This window comes from Lepidochelys kempii, chromosome 2 (genome assembly GCF_965140285.1).
Source record: "Lepidochelys kempii isolate rLepKem1 chromosome 2, rLepKem1.hap1, whole genome shotgun sequence".
NCBI lineage: Eukaryota > Metazoa > Chordata > Testudines > Cheloniidae > Lepidochelys > Lepidochelys kempii.
In genome coordinates, this window is record NC_136381.1 from 250,306,018 (window position 1) to 250,329,512 (window position 23,495).

Sequence of the window (23,495 nt, forward strand, 5' to 3'; positions counted from 1 at the left end):
TCCCTTTTCGACTGTGTGTTCCAGTTGAAAACCGGACACCTGGCAACTCTAGGAGGTTTCAATTTTGGCAGGGGTTTATTGAGTTGAATGGCAATAACATAAGAGCTGTTCTTTGTGTTTTGGCCTATATCAACTGGCAATTATGCTGTAAAGGTGGTTTTTAAGTATGCTTTATTGAAAGTAAAATAACTTCAGTGATAGCGAGGCTATGGACGAAGATAAGAAAAATCACTAAATTACTTCCTGGCCAAATACATTGTGAAAAATACAGCAGGCCCAACATTTTCCTATTAACTGTAAAGGCCATACAGAACCATATGAGATTTTGTTTGTTGCTTTTTTTCACCTGTACTGCATTTACTTGGTTTCTGCTATACTGTGTCATCTTATTTAACACGTACAACCAGTGAACTACAAAGCATTCTGCTGGACGTTATGTTTGTCTGACTCAACTCTGTGGAGTTTTCTATTTTTATAGAGCTTCTTCTCAATTATTGTATTTGGCATAAAAATGCTTTGAATATGCATGCTATAAATGAATGTGTAGGTGGGAGGCAGCATAGTGCAGGAGAACGAGCACAAGGCTGGAAATTGGAGGTTGATTACAATGACTGATTAAGTGATTTATTTAGATTTATACAATACACTGTAGGCACCCTTGAAATAACTCAAGGATACAAGAAAATTAATACCCAAATGTAACTACTATGCAGCAGTTCAGTTCAATATAACTCACTACCGACAAACCCAGCAACTCAAAAGCTCAAACTACCATTGCCCTCAAGCAGTTCCCCACCCAAATGTGAAACTGCATTGCTAATGTGCATGTGTCAAGTATGTGGGCAAACACATGCTAGGTGGCCACTTACCTGTCCATGTGCATATGCAAATACTTAGTGGCAAGCATATCAATGTGCGCAGGCCTGCAATTTGAAAATCAGGCTTAAGAAGTCTAAAATCCTAAACCTGGCTCAAGCACTGATCCTCTGCACAGCGGTGGGCAAGTCCCTGCCTGTCTCTGCCTCAAGTTTCCCTCTGGGGAAAGTGGAGATAACAATATTTATTAAACTAACTCCCTCTGGCATGGTGAGGGTAAGCACATTAGTTAATGTGGCTAAAGCTAGGGTTACCGTATTTGAACATTCAAAAAAGAGGACATTCCATGGGGGGGGGGTATTTGCTCCTGCCCCCGGCCCCGCCCCCATTCCAACCCCTTCCCCAAAGTCCCCACCCCAACTCCGCCCCCACCCTGCCCCTTTGGACACCTTCTCCAAATCCCCGCCCCGGCCCCTCCTCCTCCCCTGAGCTCACCGCATTCCCTGTCCCCCCCTTCCTCCCAGCCACACGAAACAGGAAATGAAGATGAGCTCTAAAGGCCTGATTCAAGCCCACTGAAATCAGTGGGAGTCTCATTTCACTTGCACTTTGGATCTGGCCCTGAACAAATAAAGTCACTAAACATTGCCCATGAAAATTGTCTGCTGTAATGTGAAATGCAGTACTTTGTAACTACAGCACTTAAAATGTTCTTTTCTGAAAGGGGTGACCGTTTTAGGCACTATGTCATTATGTCTATCTGGGTTTACTATATTCAGACAGACTTTGATTCGCTTCAGTGACTTATTTGGTTTTGTGCGTGATTTTTTCGTTTGTTTATTTTCAATGCCTGCTGTGTGGAAAGAGTTAAATGGGAAAATCTCAATTAAATACTGGCTGAGTTTATTTAAAAGGGGGTTTCATAGATTGTGGGACAGTTTAGTTAGTTACCTTATCCGCAAGGCAGGGGTAATTTGTTATAAAGTTATTCATACCTGTGGGATATAAATATTGTAATAATAAAAGATTGCTCACAGTTACGGGAGGTGTTGGGACCAGGAAGGGGCTTAAAGAGGAGAAGACTAGGGCCTTCTGATGTGACAGGAAAGGGAAGTCAAGAGTTTATCATAAGGATTGGGGCTGAACTAGGGGAAAAAGTCTGTCTGGGGCAGAGGGGCTGTATTAGAAGAAAGTCTGTTCAAAAAGAGGAGATTGACTCCGCCTCATGTGACATCCTTGAATGTCTTTTCTGGGGTAAGTGGATTCCAAAGATTTGACTGGTCCTGGTTCAGTTTAATTTTATTCCATCCCCATTGTAGAGTTGGGTATAATTTATTTATATTGTCCCCTTCCATCACTCTTAAACTAAAGGAGGTGTAGTATATTGAAGTAAACACATCTAGTTTTGCTTGTGCTCTTTTAGATAATAATGAAAGATTAATGACACAGGCTCAATAGTAGTGTTGCTATGACTGAAATATACACCATAGATAAGATAAACAGGAATTGTATTGAATTTGTTGGCAAGGGGGGAAAAAAGCTTGTTTATATAGTGAATGCTGCAGACTCATCAAAATCCCAGCTTTCCCTTAACTCTCTGTATCTTAATTTTCCTAACAGATGTCAACAAATACAAGCTTGAAAAAGCTACCGGACTGAAGATTCTGCAGACTGGCGTTGGGGAGGTAAGTGACTTGGGGGCATTTTTTACTCTCAAAAGCATTTTAATTTGTTCTTTTATGAAATCCTAGAGCTCATGGATGTATATAAGCTACCAGTGCTAATAATGCTAAGGGCCTCTTTATGATACAGCTGCATCTGTCAAAGTACAATCTGCTGCACACATAGTGCCATACCCCACAGAGAATAAAGCACCAAACTTATGTGTAAAGCTCAGCAGCCATTAAGAAATGCAGTTTCTAGCTTTGTTGTATCTGAGGTACAAAATCCCCAAAGATGAGCAAGGCAATTTAAGTGTCTTATTATCCCCCTGGTTTCAATGGAGTACAATCTCATCTAGATCAATTAAAATCTAAATTTGGGGTAAAGTGTCTTTAGATGTAAAGGTGAACCTATCTGTGAATGACTTGATTATTTTCAGTCCATTTTTTTATTTAATTTGAAATATAAATAAAATATCTCTGTTCCATTATGGTGATTTGAAGCAAAAACTCTACTAAGCATTTTATCATTTATTAATTAAAATGATGCTATCTGCTAAGAACCTTGTATGAACTGCAGGTGAATACTAATTTTGGTGCTAATTTTATGTACATAAAGGGATTTTTTTTCTTTTACAGTTCAGTAATTTTGCTAGTGGAAAATGCTCATAGGTCTGGACAGATGTTTGTTTCTTGTGTTTATATTACTCTTGGTATTAAGAATAATTAACCACAGATTAGCAACACTGAAGTAGATTAACTATTTGATTCATTTTCAATTTCTGGTGTTTTCTATTCTTTGACGGTTCACAACAAATGTCCCATTCTGCAAAGATTTCAGAACATGAGTAACTTTATGCACATAAGTAAAGGCCTGAGCCTTAAAGCGCTGCCAATTCTGAGAACTACTGAGTACCCGCAGCTTTAATTGGTTTATGGCTATGAGGATCTGATCCTGCAAACAGGCCAGATCTTTGGCCAGTGTAAGTCAACATAGCTCCATTGGTGCTATGCTGAGGATCCTGATCCAGGTGTGCATAACTCTACTTATGTGACTAGTCCCCTGACGTCAGTAAGACTACTCATGTTCGTAAATAATAATTATACCTGTACTTCAAGGGTTGGAGCCTCTGTGCAGGATCCAAAGACCACTGAAGTCAGTGGAAAGACTCTCATTGACTTCAGTGAGTTTTGGATTAGACTGTCAGTGTGGAGTTTTTTGTGAGTCTAACTCTGATATTCACCTGCTATAATTTGGTAGTCAGTTTAGTCAGTTCCTATTTTCAGCATTATTTTCAGAATTTAGTCCTTCACTTAAGTAATCAATATATTTTGTGCCAGAGAAGAGCTTCATAGAAAGTGAGCGATGTGCCTAGAAGGTGTCTGATTTGGAGCTAAATGGACAGAATGTGAAGGATAAATGAAACAAATATCTGGTAAAAACTTTTCCCACAAAGAATAGGTTGACATAACAGATATTATTGATTGATTGATGTTTCCTAAATATCTTTTAAACTGTGACTTGGATTAATGAAACATTTGAAAGTTAACAGCATTCTGCAACATGATGCATTTTTAGCAGGCAATAAACAGAAAGAAATAAACCCAGGTGAAGCATGAATCCAATGTTTAAATATATCCTAGGTTATTAGTAAGATATAGTGACCAGCAGGAAAAATAACCAAGCTGTTTGGCACGTTAAGATGACAGATGAAACTCTTTGATTCTATTGCCTATATATTTTGTTAGATGTGAACTCATAAAATGTCTCTCTCAATTCTGTGCTTTCTCCCATCTAAGTCTTATCAGATATGATTATGTATATATAAAATAATTTTCTGCACAGTCTCATCTACATGAAAAATAATGGAGCTCTATGATTAAGCCATTTATTTGTTGACTCAGGATCAAATTCAGTTTTGGCCAGGTTAAATCCAACTATACTAATCCAGTGTAATGGTTCATTTTCAGTTCATCCTTGTGCTTACTATAGTTAAACCAAATAAAAAGGACAGCTCTAACCAAATTGAAAGATACTTTTGTTGGATCAGCAGTTCTTCTGAGGCAAATTGCGGATACAGTAGTTAGACATTATGGTAACTGTAAATCACTTAGTCAAGATGTTCAAATCAAAAGGACTCAGAATAAACACCCTGATTTTTTAAATGAGAAATAACCTTTTTTGTCTTTTAAGGAGTCAGATTGGTGACACAGTAAATGGGTAGATTATTTTATTTTCATTTGTAGAATTTTAGAACAGGATGGAATGTCTTTATATAACATCTTTCCTATTTCAAGTAACCCAAAGATTTCAAGAGAAAAATGAGCTAGATACTAGCAACGAGTGCTGAAGTTATATAAACAAATACAGCTACTGTTCCATGCTCAGCAATATCTCATATGTTGCATTTTACATTGGAACCTGTTTTTGGTTTTGATCCTGCTCCCATTGAGATTAATAGGAGTTTTGCCACAATAAGAAATGAGTAGACACCAAGGACTAAATCAAGCCCTCAAGGCACAGCCCTGCATTCAAAGCAGTGTGAAGGCACCTCATCCCATTGGGAGTGCGGGGGAAGCAGAATGCTTGCCAGAGCTCCCGACTGGTATGGGGAAATGCAATCAGCCATACCTTTTTAAGGGATGCAGCATACTTTCCCCTCTTAAGCTATCTGTTCCAGTCATGTCTTTGCATATTCTCTACCTCCTTCTGGCAGCATCTTGGAAACAGACTTGAGCTCCTCTGAGTGCCGGGGCTGTAATTCTAGCATGTCTTTATGGGAAACCATACAAAGGTTAGGAGGTACCGTTGTTAAGGGTAATACAGAAGGCATGCTGGAATGTGCTTCTTAGGATCTACACAGTCAACTGCATCTGCTCTAATGGGCAAAATCTACTCCTTTTTCTTCTTTCCTGCCATGACCAAGCCAGCAGGACCCAGCTAGAGTTTCAGACCAAATGTTACTTCAATTTGATTTCCTTGACCTCATAATAGTCTCTGGAGAAGGATACTGTGAAAGGGTGAAACAGCCAGGAAATGAGATAAGGTCTTTCTGCTTGTCACAGGACTCAGCAGATGCTTAGAAGGGGCCAGTGTTCTATTTCTGGGACTGAAAGAAGCAAAGGGAAAGGCCTCTCGTGATTGTAGCTTGTTGGTTGGGGGAATAGCTTTGTTTTGTGTTCATGAGCTTTTGTCTTTGTATAATAATATTGTCCTCTGAGGCAAGAGTCTTAACCAGACTTGGGTGTGGCACAGGTTCTCTCCTGGACTGGTGAAGGAACCCACTAGCTTACAGATATATTATTTTAGATTTTTCTCCACTAATTTTCTTATGTGGAATGTTAATTGCATGTATAGGATCTGAATTATAATGCTTTATGATTCACTAATGTAATGACAGACATGAATTAAAATAGTTTTTTAAACCAAGCAGAAATATCTCAAAACAAAATATAACTGAAATGAGCAGTCTCCTGTAGACTCAGATGTTCCAGAGTAGATCAGTGATATTTTGACATATTTCAGGAAAATCACAGTTTCAGATATTTTGATAAGTTTTAGAATTATGTTGAATTATATTGAAATTACATATAGTGTTACTACAATAAGACATAAAGATCAATATTAAAAAATCATCATGGGGAATGATGAAATAGGAAGCCACAAGTGTATGGCAGGGGACTGTCTATAATGAAATAAATGCTTCTTGGGACAGGCATCACATTTCCAAATTACTGCTTTCCCTATTGGAAGAAAGGTATTAAATCTGAACTGTTACAGATAACTTTGAAAACACATTCTCAAATGTAGCACAGATGTATACTGGTTATAATATTTCAGCATGTTGCCAGATAGTCTGCAGAAGGCAGTTGGGGAAAACCATCAGAGGAGATGGCAGAAATAATGCCACCCCCTTTGATTGAGCTGGCTTGCCTGCCATTTTTTAGGGCAGTGCTGCTATTTAGGAGTCTGGTTGGACTCTCACCTGCTCACCTCTCACTAGAAAATCAGCTAGCAACTATGGCTAGCTCGACTCCCTCCCCCTACCCCCACCTCGTATGAGTAGGAGGCGGGCACTGTCATTGATGATTTTGTTACCTCCAAATTAGACTACAGGCATGTGCTTTGCATGGACCTACAATGTAAATCTATCCAGAAATTGAAGCTGGTGCAGAATTTGACAACTGGTTTGTAATGAAGTACTTCTTGCCAGAGAATGTGATGCCAGCATTTTTTGAATTACCCAAATTAAGTACCAGATAGAATGGATAATGTGGTTTTTGACCTTTAAAGCCCTAATTTGTAGGGCCTGGGACCTACAGATATTGCCTTTGTTCCTGAGCCATGCTACCACAGCCCTAATTGGATAAGAGAAAGGGGGCAGCCGGCGGAGCATTCTCCACCAGAGCGCCTCAGCTTTGGAACTCTTTCCTCCCACTTATCTGTAAAAGTGCTAGTTTTTTGACCAGCAGGTACCATTTGTTTTTCCTAGTTGTGAGTGAATGGGGAGATTCTAACAGGGGCTCTTAAATATGATTTTTGCTGCAGTCTAATTTCCTGTTGCTGTTGATATCTAGATTAATGATTAATGGATAATTACTGGAGTGGACTGTATTATGCCTGCATACTTAGAAATTGTCAAGGAATGCCTGGAGCAAGTGATAGGTACTTCTTTTTAATGGATGCTTGTGTGATTCTAAATACATTAATAAAATCAAAAAGAATTTAAAAGCATTAAATATTGATTAACAGATACAGTATCTAAATACTTCAAAACATTTTTACTCGCTCCACCTATCAACAATGACTTTATTCTACAAGACTAAATAATATCAATTTCTAAGTCACTTTTACACTTTAAAATATCCCATGTTAATTTTGAAGAGAATAATATTAATATATCTAATTTTATGAACTCACACTCACATCGAGAAGTATCTTACTATGCAAGTATTGTGGAATATGTGTACTGTAAAGTAGTACTAATAAGTAATGGTATCAGAATTTGGTCCTATAATTGCATACAGAATTAATTCTTCAAGAACTGTAAGGAATAAAATTAAACATAAGGTAAATTTCCCCACAGAGAATAGTTGTGCTGTATGGTTCATTTGGTAAGTCCTTATACTTTTTTTTCAAATGCATTGTTGATAATATTTAGAGACTATGCTAATGCTATATATTAACTATTCATTATTGTACATAGCCCACTAGAGGGATGCTTTTAAGATAATTTTCATCCACAGTGTTAAAAAAGGGCAAAGAAAGATGCATAATATGCAAAATAAAAATGATGTATTTACAGTGTAATCTTTGTAATATGCCCTAGGTAATAGCATATTATATATAAAATGTGGTAGAATCATAACAATCAGTGGGGCTAATGAATGATCGCTCCAGGAGGATCAATCAAGGAAGAAATGACCATTGCAGAGAAGATAAATATATAATTTGCATAGGTCTTCACTGCAGAGGAAGTGAGGGAGATTCCCACACCTAAGCCATTCTGTGTAGGTGACAGATCTCGGGAACTGTCCCAGCTGAGGTGTCAGTAGAGGAGGTTTTGGAACAAATAGATAAACTAAAGAGTAGTAGGTCACAGGACCAGCCAGATGGCACTCACCCAAGAGTTCTGAAGGACTTCAAATATGAAATTACAAAACTACTAACTGTGGTGTGTAACCTATCACTTAAATCAGTCCCTGTATTAGATGACTGGCGGACAGCTAATGTGATGCTGAGTTTTAAAAAAGGCTCCAAAGGCGATAATGGCAATTACAGGCCAGTAAGGCTAATTTCAGTACCAGGCATATTGGTTGAAACTGTAGTAAAGAACAGAATGATCAGACACACGATCAGGTGACCACAATATGTTGAGGAAGAGTCAGCCTGGCTTTTGTAAAGGGAAATCATGCCTCACCAATCTATTAGAATTCTTTGAGGAGGTCAACAAACCTGTGGGCAAGAGTGATCCAGTGGATATAGTATACCTGGACTTTCAAAAATCTTTTGACGAGGTCCCTCACCAAAGGATTTTAAGCAAAGTAGGCAGTCATGACATAGGAGGGAAGGTCCTCTCATGGGTCAGTAATTGTTAAAAAATAGGAAACAAAGGGTAGGAATAAATGGTCAGTTTTTGCAGTGGAAAGGGGTAAACAGTGGGATCCCCCAAGTATCTGAACTTGGGCCAATGCTGTTCAACATATGCATAAATGATCTGGAAAAAGGGATAAACAGTGAGGTGGCAAAGTTTGCAGATGGTACAAAATTACTCAGGATAGTTAAGTCCAAAGCAGACTGTGAAGAATTACAAAGGGATCTAACAAAACTGGGTGACTGAGCAAGAAAATGTTGAAATTGATTAAATTCAGTGTTGATAAGCACAAAGGAGTGCATGCTGGAAAATATAATCCCATCTATACATACAAAATGATGGAGCTAAATTAGCTGTTACCACTCAAGAAAGAGATCTTGGAGTCATTGTGGAAAGTTCTCTGAAAACATCTGCTCAATGTGCAGCAGCAGTTAAAAAAGCTAACAGAATGTTAGGAACCATTAGGAAAGGGATAGATAATAAGACAGAAAAGATCATAATACCACTATATAAAACCATGGTATGCCCACATATTGGCATGCCCACACCTTGAGTACTGTGTGCAGTTCTGGTCGCCCCATCTCAGAAAAGATATATTAGAATTGGAAAAGGTATAAAGAAGGGCAAGAAAAATGATTAAGTGTATGGAACAGCTCCCATGTGAGGAGAGATTAAAAAGACAGAGACCGTTCCTCTTAGAAAAGACACAGCTAAGGGGGAATATGATAGAGGTCTATAAAATGAATAATGGTATGGAGACAGTGAATAGGGAAGTGTTATTTACCCCTTAATGTAACACAAGAACCAGGATCACCTAGTGAAATTAATAAGCAATAGGTTTAAAACAAACATAAGGAAATACTTCTTCACAAAACACACAGTAAGCCTGTGGAACTCATTACCAGGGGATCTTGTTAAGGCCAAAAGTGTAACTTGGTTAAAAAAAGAACTAGATAAAAACAAAAGGATGGCCATATTAGGTCAGACTAATGGTCCATCTAACCCTGTATCTTGTCCTCCAACAGTGGCCAATGCCAGATTCTTCAGAAAAAATGAACAGGACAGGGCAATTGTTGAGTGATCCATCTACTGTTGTCGAATCCCAGCATCTGGCAGCCAGAGGCTTAGGGACTCCCAGAGCATGGGGTTGCATCACTGGCCATCTTAGCTAATAGCCATTGATGGACCTATCCTACATGAACTTATCAAATTCTCTTTTGGCCTTCACTGTATCCCCTGGCAATGAGTTCCATAGGTTGATTGTGCATTGTTTGGCAGGCTTCCTGCATCTGATGTACTTAAAAAAAATTGCTGTTAGCTTTTGTGTCTTTTGCTAGCTGCTTTTCAAATTCTTTTTTAGTTTCCCTAATTATACTTTTACATTTTTATCTTCCTTTCTGTTTTCCTCAGTAGGATCACACTTCCCATTTTTAAAGGATGCCTTTTTTTCCTCTAACCGCCTCTTTTACTCTGTTATTTAACCATGGTGGCATTTTTTTGTCCTCTTACTATCTTTTTTAATTTGAGCCTCTATTATCATGTTTTTTAAAAGTTTCCATGCAGCTTGCAGGCATTTCACTCTTCTGACTGTTCCTTTTAATTTTCATTTAACTAACTTTCTCATTTTTGTGTAGTTTCGCTTTTTGAAGATAAATGCTACTATGGTGGGCTTCTTCAATATTCCTCCCCCCTACTAGGATATTAAATTTAATTACCTTATGGTCACTATTACCAAGCGGTTCAGCTATGTTCACTTCTTGGACCAGATCCTCTGTGCAACTTAGAACTAAATCAAGAATTGCCTCCCCCCACCCCAGTGGGTTCCCAGAGTAGCTGCTCCAAGAAGCAGTCATTAATTGTGTCTAGAAATTTTATCTCTGCATCCCATCCAGATGTGACATGTGTCCAGTCAATATGGGAAAGGTTGAAATCCCGCATTATTACTGAGTTTTCTATTTTTATATCCTCTCTAATCTCCCTGAGCATTTTGTAATCACTGACACCATTGTGGTTAGTGGTATATTTGTACTGCTATACTCTTAGTATTTAAGCATGGAATTTCTATCCATAGAGATTTCATGGCACTGTTTGATTCATTTCAGATTTTCACTGTATTTGACACTATGCTTTCTTTTACATATAGTGCTACTCAAGCACCAGTGTGACCTACTCTGTCATTCCTATATATTTAGTATTCTGGTATTAAGGCAGTCAGGTTCACCCATCTTATTATTTAGATTTATTGCATATGTATACAAGCACTTATAAAATTTGTCAATATTTAGTTGACTGCCTTCATGTGATGTAATTGTGAATGGGACTCTTTCATTTGACTGCTTCTCCTGATTTCCTAACCTATACTTAATTAACTTCTGTTCTTTCCTCTTTACTAGGATATAGAGAATCCCCATTAACAGATCCTCCCCTAAGAGATATCTCTGTCCGAACCAGATACTCCTCCTCACCTGTAGGTTTTCCTCCAGCCTTTAGGTTAAAAACTTCTCTACAATCTTTTTAATTTTACATGTCAGCACTCTGGCTCTGGTTTTGGTTTAGGTGAAGCCCAGCCTTTCTGTATAAGCTCCTCCTCTCCCCAGTTCCTAATAAACTTAAAACTGTCCTCCCTACACCATCGTCTCATCCACGCATAGAGACCCTGCAGATCTGCCTGTCTAACTGGCCCTGCACATGGAACTGGAAGCATTTCAGAGAATCCTACCATGGAGGTCCTGAACTTTAATTTCTTATCTAGCAGCCTAAATTTGGCCTCCAGAACTTTCTCCTTCCTTTCCCTAGTATTGGAATCTACGTGTATCACAACCACTGGCTCCTCCCCAGCACTGCACATAAGTCTGTCTAGATGTCTTGATATATCCTCAACCTTTGTACCCAGCAGGCAATTTACCATGCGGTTCTCCCAGTCATCCCAAACCCAACGCTCTGTATGTCTAATAATTGAATCCCCCATTACTGTTACTATTAGGTAAGCTCATTTAGGATATCTTCATTAGTGGCAGTTAGCCAAGATGGTCAGTGACACAATGCCACGCTTTAGTGTCACTAAACCTCTGACTGCCAGAAGCTGGGACTGAACCACAGGGGATGGATCATTTGATAAATTGCGCTCTGAAGCATCTGGCACTAGCCACTGTGAGAAGACAGGATCCTGGGCTAGATGGACCTCTAGTCTGACCCTGTATGGCCATCTTTATGTTCTTCTGTTTTATTGAGGATGGTTCCAGTCCTGTGACCACTTATGTGTGTAACTTTAATCACATAATTAAATGTCCTGACTTCCACCATACTACTCACATACTTAAAGTTAAGCACATGCCCAGGGGATAGTAAGGCTGTCATTCACCTATCAAACAGATTCTGGCTGTGAAAGGGCAAAGTTCTAATGTTTATTCCCAGTATTTGACATGCACATTACATAGAAAGAAGTATTTTGACATGTGAATGATGGGTTGCTACTTCAGCTTTGAAATTTGGTGTCTGTGGTAATTTCCTTTCTTACATTCTGGTTGTGACATCCCCCTGTCCTTCTTTACACATTTTGTTAAAGAAAAAGATATTATAATAATAATTATATACATATGAAATAATGAGCTTGATATTCAGAGGCAACTATCAGTTTATTCTGATGTGTGTTCTCCTCCTGAAACATTGTAAGAAGCACATGTAGTCAAATGTCATGTCGGTTTATGAATTCCTTTACAGTAGTACTCTGATTTAAAGTAGCAGAAGTGCCAAGTGATGTGGCAGTTGCTATGGTAACTACAGTTATTCAGTACTGTGTACAATGAAAGCGGTAAGGTCTGCCTTGTGGCTGTAGGAACTTATGGATCCTCTTACTGTTTTTTTTAACATTTTCAATTTTTTTTAAAGTAACATATGTTAGTTTCAAGGCTATGTCTTGTCTTTGGGCCATATCAAGCCATTGATTTTTAAGCAGGACTTCCAATTGAAATCCACCGAAAAGCTCCACAGAAAAATGAGTTAGATACAAGCAATGAATCCATTGGCTTCATAGGCAAGTGTGCCATTGAAATCAATGGAGTTCTTCTTCAAAATCATTGGCATAATCTAGCCTTTGATTGATAGCCTGCATTAGTCACATGCATAGTGGGGAGAGGCAGTATTTTTAATAAGGAACATAAGATCGTCCATACCAGATGAAGTTATTAGTCCATGAAGTCTAGCATCCTTCCTCCAGCAGTGACCTGTTCCTGAAGAATCAGAGGAAAGTGAAAACCCGCATAATGCACCTAGTCAGCTGATCAAAGCTGTGCATGAAGACAAAATTCTTTCTGATCTCTTCGGTGGTCATCTTATGCCTTGAAGCTTGAGATTTGGTTACCCATAACGTAAGGCCCAGTGCTGCAAGGTGCTGGAGTGCCCTCAACTCCCACTAAATGAAAAGGTGTTGAGGGCTCTCTTAACCTAGTAGAATTTTAGATCCTTATCCTGAATAACTACAAATGTTGTTTCTAGTTATAAAATTATTAAGCCTCACTTTTTAAAATCTAGTTAGTGTTTTCTCTGATCTTTGACAGTGGTATATTCTACAGACTGGGTCACTGAAGGGCTAAGCAGTTGACTCTTCTGAGAAAAAGAACAGTTCTGTCCTTTTCCTGAGGAAAAAATCATAGGGTTTTTATGGCTGTCATCAGAGGCATTATTTAATGGTCTATGGTTCAAACTTTAAACACTTATGTGTGCTACATTGGTGGAAATCCCATTGATGCCTGTGGAACTACTCCAGGCTTTCACCGCTGTAGTTATAAAATGTAGTTCCTACGTTCCTTAGCACCAGAAGTTCAAATTCTAGCAGTCAACTCAGCCCTTATTTTTTTCTGCATAGGTAGAAAAGTACTGTGCAGTTTACTCTGTTTAGTTATTGTCCATCAGGACTTAAAAGCCAAGTTCCTGTCTGCTTTACATGAAGATAGCCAACATTTTCTTTACCTTGCATAGCACTACTGTTTTGTACCAAGGGGCCGCAAGATTTCAGGGCTGCTGTATGTGTCCAGTTGTACTTCACTTTACCATCCTTTGGAATGAAAGGCTTTATATATTGTAGATCTAAGATGATATTTTAGTTGGAATATTTTCAACTACGTTCTAAATTTAGACATGTAACTTTCTTTTCTATTCCAAATTTAGAAGCTCTGTTTTGGAGGGTTGTTTTGTGTGTTTTTTTGTTCTGGTTTGTTGTGGGGGTTTTGTAGTATCTCCTCATCATTTCACTGGTAAAATTGTTTGAAGGAGTTTTGGAAACACAGATGTTTGATGTGCTTTGACCATAGCTTAGAGTTTATTGTTCTTTTTTGGCTAAAGTTACAGGGGGAAAGTAAAGTACAATCTCAAATGTATGGATGTGCTCACTTTCCATCCCCAAAAAGCTTCTGTAAAAAAGCTATGCAATTTTACAGATCATGAACTGCAGCCATGTACAGCATCACAAAGTAGGTTCTATCCAGTACATGGATGTAACTACTATTAGGATCATTAAGCAGTATGCACAAGTATCAAGGAGATAACTGATCCCTTAAGGCTATATATTGCCCTTGATCTGCAGCAAAATTCCAATTATTATCAATATAGGATTGCATGTACTTATCAAGGGCAGTATGGCTTAGGCTATAGATGTATGATGCAGTAATGTACATGAAAACCATTCTTAGGAAAGCATGATAGTTTTAAAAACAAGTGTACACTATTCCAAAATGTGCCTGATCTGTCTGTCGATGGGAGCTGAGGGCGCTATGTGCTTAAAAGCATCAGGACCGGTGACAAGAACGTAGTGAAAGATTCCTTACCATTGCAAAGTGGCGTAAATTCATGCACATGTGAAGATTCTTGACACTGACAATGATGCAGTTTTGTTACTTTTGTGGAGGCACATCTCTTTTGAGCTGTTTAGCTACCTTGCTCTTTACCTTCTCAGCCCTAAAAAGGTAGAGTAATGAATTTATTTTATAAATGTCAGTGGTGTTTTTATGCTGCTGCTTTCAATTGATTGTTAAACTACTAATTTACAGATCTTTGCTAAGTGAATGCAAACAAATTCTGGTCCTCAAAGCTTTGCTAATGTACAATGTTCAAATTTTAATTTCCAGTCCATCTTAGATTATGGTGATGAAAAACAATATTTAATCCCTCGTTAACACATGAATAAGCAGAAACTGTCATTTTCCACTGAACAATAATGGGATTATCTCGAGAACTGTCAGTTTATATGAAAACATTATGTTGCCCAAATTTTCATAAAAATTAGCAGTGGATAATATTCAAGATCAGAGCAATGGAAAGAGGAAAAGCTGCATTCATGGTAATAAATATTCATATTTGTCTGCTCAGGAGATGAAAATCTAATCAAGGGGCTATTGATGTGCTGGCTCTTTTTTAACCAAGACGTTTCATCTAAATTGGGTTTGATATGGAAATTAGTCTCACTCCAAGTCCTCCAGGCCATGGGCATGCTGGGATAACACTGGAGGTGTCCAGTGAATCAGATGTTGCTGCTGGCATCTGCTGCTGCAGACAACAAATAAAATAAAATAAATAAAATAAAAATAACATCTCAATGGTCAACCTCCCAGTAGCTGAGGGTGATTTCTTTGAAACACTTTAATTTTATCCCAGTTAAATCCTCAAGACTGCAGGGTTAAAAATGTCTATGTTTTTTGCTCTTGTTGACAATTACCATAAATCAGAAGACACTCTGCACGAAGCTTAATGAAATATGTATGATTTAAAAATGGGAAGAAAATGGCAATATGTTGCTGGAGGAGCGCGTGTATGTATATGTGCGAATGTGTGCAACCTGAAGTGGTGCCACTTTTTGCTTGGCTTTCATAGGCCTTGAATTGCACTGAATTAAACAGCAAGCGAACTAGAAGCCATAATATGTTTTTTTTACAATGAAAATATTATACTAGGAAAAATGCATCTTAGCTTATCCAAAAGTGTGGCAGGTGTGTTTTAATATTTATTAAAATGTTCATTTAAAAGATATTCCTTAATAGTATATCACGTGTCTAGGTGGTTGGCATAGTTGCACCTCTCCAGTATCACTGCTGTCATCCATGCTGCCCTTTTTGCATGAAACATTCTTACAAATATCTGTTTCTCAGACCTCCCCTCTCACATAATTCAAATAATTTCCTAAAAAACACTTCTCCAATATTGCCTACAATGAAATGTCTTTGCATTATAATTAAAAAAAAGAAAAGCACAGCCAACATTTGAACCAGTGAGATATACAAGACATACACACTTATGCTAAGAAACCAGGTAATTGTATATCTGTCATGCATGTCCTTCCTTGCACTTCCTGGTGTATTTTGTTGCCTGTTTTTTTTATCAAGTCCAACAGTAAGTCCCCGATTCTGCGATTGACTGCATGCAGGTGTACCCTGGCCTGAAGATTGTTTGAGGCAGGGAGCTGTGTTTTCTCTGAACTGTCTAGCACACTTGTAGGTGCTTTTAGATACTAAATAATAGTATCCAAGTACTACCATAGCACACATGAGTAACTGAGTGATTTCAATCCTTCTAGGACCCAAAAGAATGTAGATTGATTTAATTGATTCCTGAAGAAATCATCCTCAAAAATGACACAAATTTGGAGTGGGTTCAGGTGTTATATCATGAGTATTCAGCTACATTGGCATATCAAGAAGGACAGAAAAAGATGGAACACAGATAAAAAGAGAATACTCTGAAAGAAAATACGTTGTTTCTTGTTGAGCTAGGGTGACGGGTGCAAATGCTAGTGACAGTCTGAATAATTGCTTATTGGAACGTCTTCCTCCCATTGAACTAGACCTACATCAGATAACAATATGGTAATATCCCTAGTATATTTTCTGTATTCCAGTTAATATGCAAATAAGTCATTGATGGGTAAGTATAAGCAGCATGCAAAATGTGGTGTGTAGGTATTGGCAGAGCTGCCATCTTCTATTATACAATCTGTGCTGGCTCCTTTGTCCAAAATGTTTTTCAGAGAGTTTTTCTTTCTAATGAATTTCCTTGCCAACTGTGCAGGAGGAAGAGGGGGAGGAAGCAAGCATGTGGTATGTACAGCAGATGGATCAGCAGCAACAGCATACAGGTGTCTGGCACACAGGTGTTTTCATTTTCTATTTGCCAGGTAGTCAACAGTAGCCAGATATTTTCTGGGGATTCCCTGTAATTATTGCCGAATGAAAGTGCTATCCATTCCTTCTGTTCCTACCTGCTAGTACTAGCTATGTCTATTTCCACTAACATTACTGCACCTGCTAAGAATAATCCATTTAAACTACAGGAATGCTTGGAGAAGAATTGCCATTTGTTTTCACTCCGCCTCCCCCCAAGACACTAATAGACTCTGTTTAATTTATTCTTCTCTGCAACAGGAAAGTGGCAGATTGTTTGGGCTGGGATTAGACAGGTACCACCTGCTGCAAGTTCTTTAATTTTTGTTACCTTTACAAAGTTCTTGGTCATGATTTTGGCTTTAATAACATTTTGTTGGAGGAGAAACAGAATTGTGATCATTTAACAAGTAGTAGCCCATGGTAGATTAATGTCTAGAGCAGTGGTTCTCAACCTGCAGGCCATACAGGATACATATATTGTGTGGATGTAGCCCAAGTAACACATACAGAGGTGCTTATGTGACCCACAATGGTAGTTGAGAATCACTGGTCCAGAGAGAAATAGCTTATTATTATTACCGTAGTATCGAGGAACCCTAGTCATGGACCAGGACCCCATTGTACTGGGTGCTGAACAAGCACAGAACATGGACATTGTCCCTGCCCCAAAGAGCTTACTAAGTATAAAACAAATGCAACAGATGGATACAGACAGACTGGGAATACAAAGAAACAATGAGACATTGGTCAGCATGATAGGTTATGCTCTCAGTACAACAGCAGCCTAACCATTGTCCAGGGTTTGTTTTTTTTTGTAGGCATCCCGGAAAAAGAGTTTTAAGGATGGTTTTGAAGGAAGATAATGAGGTCATTTTGTAGCTGTTTACAAGGAGCTCCTCCCAACCATGAGGGGCAGCATAGGGGAGAACACAAAATGCTTGTTTGAAAATTTAACAACTGGATGAACTTACTGTGCTTGTTTCTACTCAAATGCCGGATGAAGTTGCTGTGAGAAGGCCAATGGACTAGTTAGATAATAATGCTAGTTATAAAGTACTAGTAGCTTATCTAGGATTTTACAACAGGGATACAGAGGTGAGGCTGATGGTGTAGTTTGGTATGCAAATGACATGCAAAGTATATTGGTATGCGAATTTGAATGCTGAAAGAAAACCATGCTGTTCTGAACCAGAGAAGCTAGTTTTTCACCCAAACAAGCCAACTTCTGCCAACACAATATTAAAAACAAACTTAACAGGATTTCATTAAAACATATCCTTTCTGCATGTAAAATAATTAAAACTCCTTTTTAAAGAAGCAAACTATTTTTCTTTAATTTTCAGGTTCCCATTAGCTAGAGATGGAGATGCTCTACTCAGGCCCATATCCACAAAGATACTTGGGAACCTAAACCTCAAACTTAGGCATCTAAATCCCAGTTTTAGGCACTACTGCAGTGCACAAAATGCCACCCTAACCTTGTAGGTGCCTAAACTCACTCAATGCTGAGATTTTCTCGGTAAAATTCCCTGCTTACCTTTGTTTCTGCCTCTGGGCATGTGCACTGCTGCTTCACTCTAGGTGTCCAGGTACCTATCTCCTGCCTGAGCCCCAGAGCAATCCGCAAACTAGGCGAAGACAGGTGGAGGAAGCCCCTGTCTCACCCCTGGGGCCCATTTGGGTAGGCATGCTCAGAGATCACCTACCAGTTCAACTCCTGTTCAGAATGTGGTCAGAGCAGGAGATAGTGCAAGTACTCACCTGACAACTTTTTGGCCAGTGGTTAGAGCACTCACCTGAACCAGAGTCTCACCCAGGCTTCAGAAGACTGCTCAGCCACTTAGCTATGGGATATTCTGATATGATGTTGCCTCACTCTCTCCTGTTTAAGGTCTTCCACTGTGGCTAAATAATTGAAGAGTCACTGGGCCAGAGAGAGAGATTGTGTAGCCTGATGGTCAAGGTACTCAGGTGGGAGAGCCTGAGTTCAGTTCCCCTGTTCCAGTGACTCTTTAATCATTTATCCAAAATGGAATAGCCTCCACAGGACTGACTGAAGGGGTCCCACATCAGAATATCCCATAGCTCAGTGGTAAGAGCGCTGTTCTGAGAGGTGGAAGATACCTGTTCAAATCCTTTGCCCCTCTGCCTTAGGGGGAAATTGAACTTGATTCTCCACATTCCAGATGAGTGCTCTAACTATTGCACTAAAAGTTACAAGTTGGGCACCTTCATCTCCTTCTTCTCTGACTGTTTTGTTTGGAGTCAGGCACGTACCTAACTCATTTTCACAAAAACCTGATTTAGGTGCCTAAGCTGCCTGACCCCAGGAGAGGGCTTCTTGGTTGTGGATTGTAAACAGAGATAGATGCTTCTCTGAAGCCAGGACTTGAGTGCGTTCCTCTGTGAGGGCGTGGAGCTTAGGGTACACCCTCCCTTAGCAAGTTTAGGCAACTCCCTGCCTAGCATTCTGGCTTTAGCAGATCATATTGCAAGGTACCTGTCTCTCCCCATTCATTGTGCCTTACTCAGGCTTTGTGGATTGCAGTATTGCTCCTGTGATATTCTAGGTGCCTAAAAGTTAGGCATTGCAATGCTCAGCCTCACAACACCTAAATCTCTTTTGTGGATCTGGGCATCAGTGCTTCCCTCGACCTGTGTGTATTTGTCCCTTACAGTACATAATATTGTTTTCTCTAGTTTTAAAATTTCCAAAGAATGGGGCTTCTAGGGGGAGAGAGGCTGGCACTGCCTGGGTCTCACTGCTTATTTCAGGGCACTTTATTTAAACTGGCTGGGTAAGGAGAAGGGAAGGTGGGCCTCTGCTGCATGGATAAGTACAGTAGCTGGATCTCTTCTTTAAAATGATCAGAAAATATACAGCAAGAAAGGTGCCTATACAGGCAAGGAGATGGACTGGGTGAACTAACACCAGTAGGTCTTTCCCATCTCTGACCACTTTGATTCTGTGATTTAAGAGTGAAGTAATTAACTAAGTAAATTTTTCCATTGTTATTAGGTTTCAATGTTTTTCACCCTTAGGCCTCAAAGACAGACTTGATCCAGACCTTGATGTTGCCTGTGACCTAGCTGGGGTTCTTTCTCATGTACAAACTGGCTTATTGTGTATTGTTCCTGGTTCTTCTGCTCTAAATTCTCTACACCCTATCTGTGGGCAGCAACTAGGGTACAATCCCTTCCATCCAATTACAAGCCAAACTTTAGTGAATGTAATAGCTGGGCATGGAGCAGTGCAGCTATAGCCCATCTGCTTAAGGGGTGATAGAGGTCCCTGGTTGTCTGGAGCAACAGCAATAGCAATGGTGGGATTATGTTCCAAATGACAGATGAGCTGAGAGAATCTCCAGAGTCTGTGGGACCTAGAGCAGTAGTAGCTATAGCTATTATCTTTCCTTATTTGTGCTTTTATCTTTTTCATTTTGTTTGAGGCTGAGCTTTGTGCCAGACTAATAGTCTGTAGCAGTGGGCTGGGAAATGAAACTTTCCCTCAGATTATGGAACACACAGAAAGTGTGAAATCTTGATGTGACAGGGCTGAACAGGCTGGTGAGGACACAGAGTGCCTGTGAAGTGAAACTGTATCTGTACCCAATATGTCTCAATAAAAATTACAAAAATCACCCAAAAGAAAGTAGAACAACATTGTCTTTCTTCAGTTCTTTGCACAAAGGAGGCATATTTTGCCCCTTTGTATTACTGACATGTTATATTAATTTACTTCTGTGGCATGTGAGCATTATGTTCCTGGATGATTATTCTTGTAGGATAAAAAAAGAAAAGGAGGACTTGTGGCACCTTAGAGACTAACAAATTTTTTTGAGCATAAGCTTTCGTGAGCTACAGCTCACTTCTTCGGATGCATTCAGTGGAAAATACAGTGGGGAGATTTTATATACACAGAGAACATGAAACAATGGGTGTTACCATACACACTGTAACGAGAGTGATCAGGTAAGGTGAGCTATTAGCAGCAGGAGAGTGGTGGGGGAAAAAACCTTTTGTAGTGATAATCAAGGTGGGCCATTTCCAGCAGTTGACAAGAACGTCTGAGGAACAGCAGAGGTGGCGGGGGGAGGAATAAACATGGGGAAATATTTTTACTTTGTGTAATGACCCATCCACTCCCAGTCTTTATTCAAGCCTAAGTTAATTGTATCCAGTTTGCAAATTAATTCCAATTCAGCAGTCTCTCATTGGAGTCTGTTTTTGAATTTTTTTGTTGAAGAATTGCCACTTTTAGGCATCCGATGAAGTGAGCTGTAGCTCACGAAAGCTTATGCTCAAATAAATTAGTTAGTCTCTAAGGTGCCACAAGTCCTCCTTTTCTTTTTGCGGATACAGACTAACACGCTGCTACTCTGAATCTTGTAGGATTGTGATTCTAAAGAGTTGTTGGAGGCACTTAGAGTTCTGGACAGGCGTTTCTCAATAAACAAACAAAATACAGCAACTTGATACACTTCAGTGCAATGAATGCTAAACTGTGATCGAAGCAGCCGCCTCACAGATGCGTTTCCAAAGGCTTGTGTAGGGAGAGCTGTCTGGGCATCAGGGCACAGAGTTTGGTCTGTATCTGTGGCCTTTGTGGATGTGGTCAGATTGCAGATCAGAGGATTCCTCTGTCATGAGAAGACATTGTCTGTCCTTTTTCTCATCCTTGTCTCTCTTGTCTATTTAACCTGTAAGCTCTTCAGAGCAGGGTCTGTCTCTTACTGTATGTTCCTAGCATAATTATTATTATTTAACATTTATATTGTGTTAGCACTAAAGGACATAATCGAGCTGGATCCCGTTATACTAGGTGCTGTGAAAATATATTGTTGCCCCTTGGCCTGAGCAGTTAGCCAATATTCGGAACCTTGCTAGGTTGTTTCCATTAGTAGAGGAAAGTGATTATATGACTCAGGTATATTCTTTGGTGCACTCTTGTTTATGTACAAAGAATGTCCACAAAGTCCTGTTTTTCTGAACACAGTAGGAACAAACAACAGCTGGCAGTTTCCTTGCTCACAATTTCCAAGCTTGTCTTTCCAGCCAGTCCTCTGCCCAAAAGAAGCTCTCTTGTATGTTTTCCAGAGCCATGGTCACACTGCTTTTCTTGCTTTCTCCTGGCTCTCTTCTCCACTTTCTGCTTCTGACATACACACATGTCTCCACCAATCAGTGCCAGAGACCCTGCATTATGTTCCCTGTCTTGCTCAGACCTTTCTGTGTGGTCCAGTGCCTTACACAGTGACTTCTGTTGTTTCAGTTATCTTACTCCACAAAGGAGCTTAATTGCTTCTTCCATTTAGCCTAAATGAAAGATGACTAGTACGGCCATCAGCTTCAGTGAGGTCTGTGATTGCCCATAGATCAAAGACAGACTTGCTGGTAGCCAGCAACACCTTCCGGCATTACAGTATAATAAATAAGATTCTCTGTCCCAAATTGCTTACAGTCTAAAAGACAAGACTTAAAAAGTTGGGCCTTTAATTTTAGTTGAGGCCTCTGGAATATCCTTTAATACAAATAATAGATAATCAAGATGAGCTACGGGATCTCTAATCTGGGTATGATCTGTAGTCTGCATGGGCTTGCACCTCCAGAGGTGGGGCTACGAGCCACATTATAAAACTGTCCATTTTATTTGCCCTTTAGCCTAAGCACTGAAGGTTTTATGGAGCTGTTCTAGATTAGTTTCATAGTTCATCCCACAGAAGGAATTCCCAGCTCCCCTACTTTGTAGCTTCAAACTCCCAAATAGAAACTTTCCAAATACAAAACTAATAAAGATCTATTTCTTTTTCATCCTGTGTTGAAAAGTGACACAAGGGTGACTCTGCTGACAGCGCAGTTTACAGGGAAAGGGAAAGGTGCCTGCTGTGATGAGAGAATGATTTCTTCTTTTCTCTCTCCATTTACTTTGTGTTAAAGATCTGTGACTTCCCAAGTCAGTGCACTTTGCAGCATGCCTTCATTTTCCAAATTAGAACAACAAAGAAAGCTGTTTTTCATCTTCTTGTCTTAGGGCATATACTCAGTTTGCTGCATCAAAGTGTGAAAATAATGTGTGGCATGGAAAGAGCCCTGTCTGGTGCCAGCAGAGAGGATGTAAATGGTTTAGTACAGCCAATGCTATGCCAATTGCAGTGTTGTGCGATTGTATGCAAAGAGTTCCAGTTCTGTTCAAATGCCACTAGAAATCCCCATAAGCCTCCAAATCTCAGGGCTATCCTCTGAGAAACATACGTATAAAACGCTGCTTCATCTTGGTTTTTTTCTTTCTCTTCCTTTACTCAAGCATCCTCTTTTATACGACAGTCAGGTAGTCTGATGCTTGAAGAGAGAATGCCCTATAACCTATAAATGCATTGTTACTGTAGTGGCTTGGAGTGGTTTCTCCCTGTCTGCATCAGAGGGAGGCCACTCCACCTTGCTACACCACCTAAGGGCTGAGGGCCGATCAACAGGGGGTTAGCACTGTAAATCAGTAAGGAGCCTATAGCCAGCCCTCTGGCTGGGACAGGCAGCAAACACAGCCAGGCTCACCCTTCTGGGTAGAGCCAAGCAGAGGCTGTCTGTGGCCCGGCTCCTTGGCTGGACAGACAGCAAATAGCCAGGCTCAAGCCCGCTGGGTGGGGCAGAGCAGAAGCAGTCTATGCCCAGCTCTATGGCTGGAGCAGACAACAAATGAATGCAGGGCGTCTGGCCTAAAGTGAGTAGGCTGCCACCCAGGGATGGGGTTGGCAACAGGAGGTAGGGGGACCTGG

The 23,495-nt window shown here is 39.7% G+C and overlaps 1 protein-coding gene across 3 annotated transcripts in view; it reads left to right on the top strand.

The window, feature by feature from the left end:
• The window catches only part of PTPRN2 (protein tyrosine phosphatase receptor type N2), a 1,057,407-nt gene that overhangs the window by 703,610 nt on the left and 330,302 nt on the right, over window positions 1-23,495 (top strand). For all 3 annotated transcript variants that reach the window (XM_073334545.2, XM_073334547.2, XM_073334546.2), the window contains one exon: window positions 2,437-2,501. In XM_073334545.2, coding sequence (XP_073190646.1) covers window positions 2,437-2,501 — 65 coding nt within the window. The remainder of the gene's footprint in view (window positions 1-2,436; window positions 2,502-23,495) is intronic.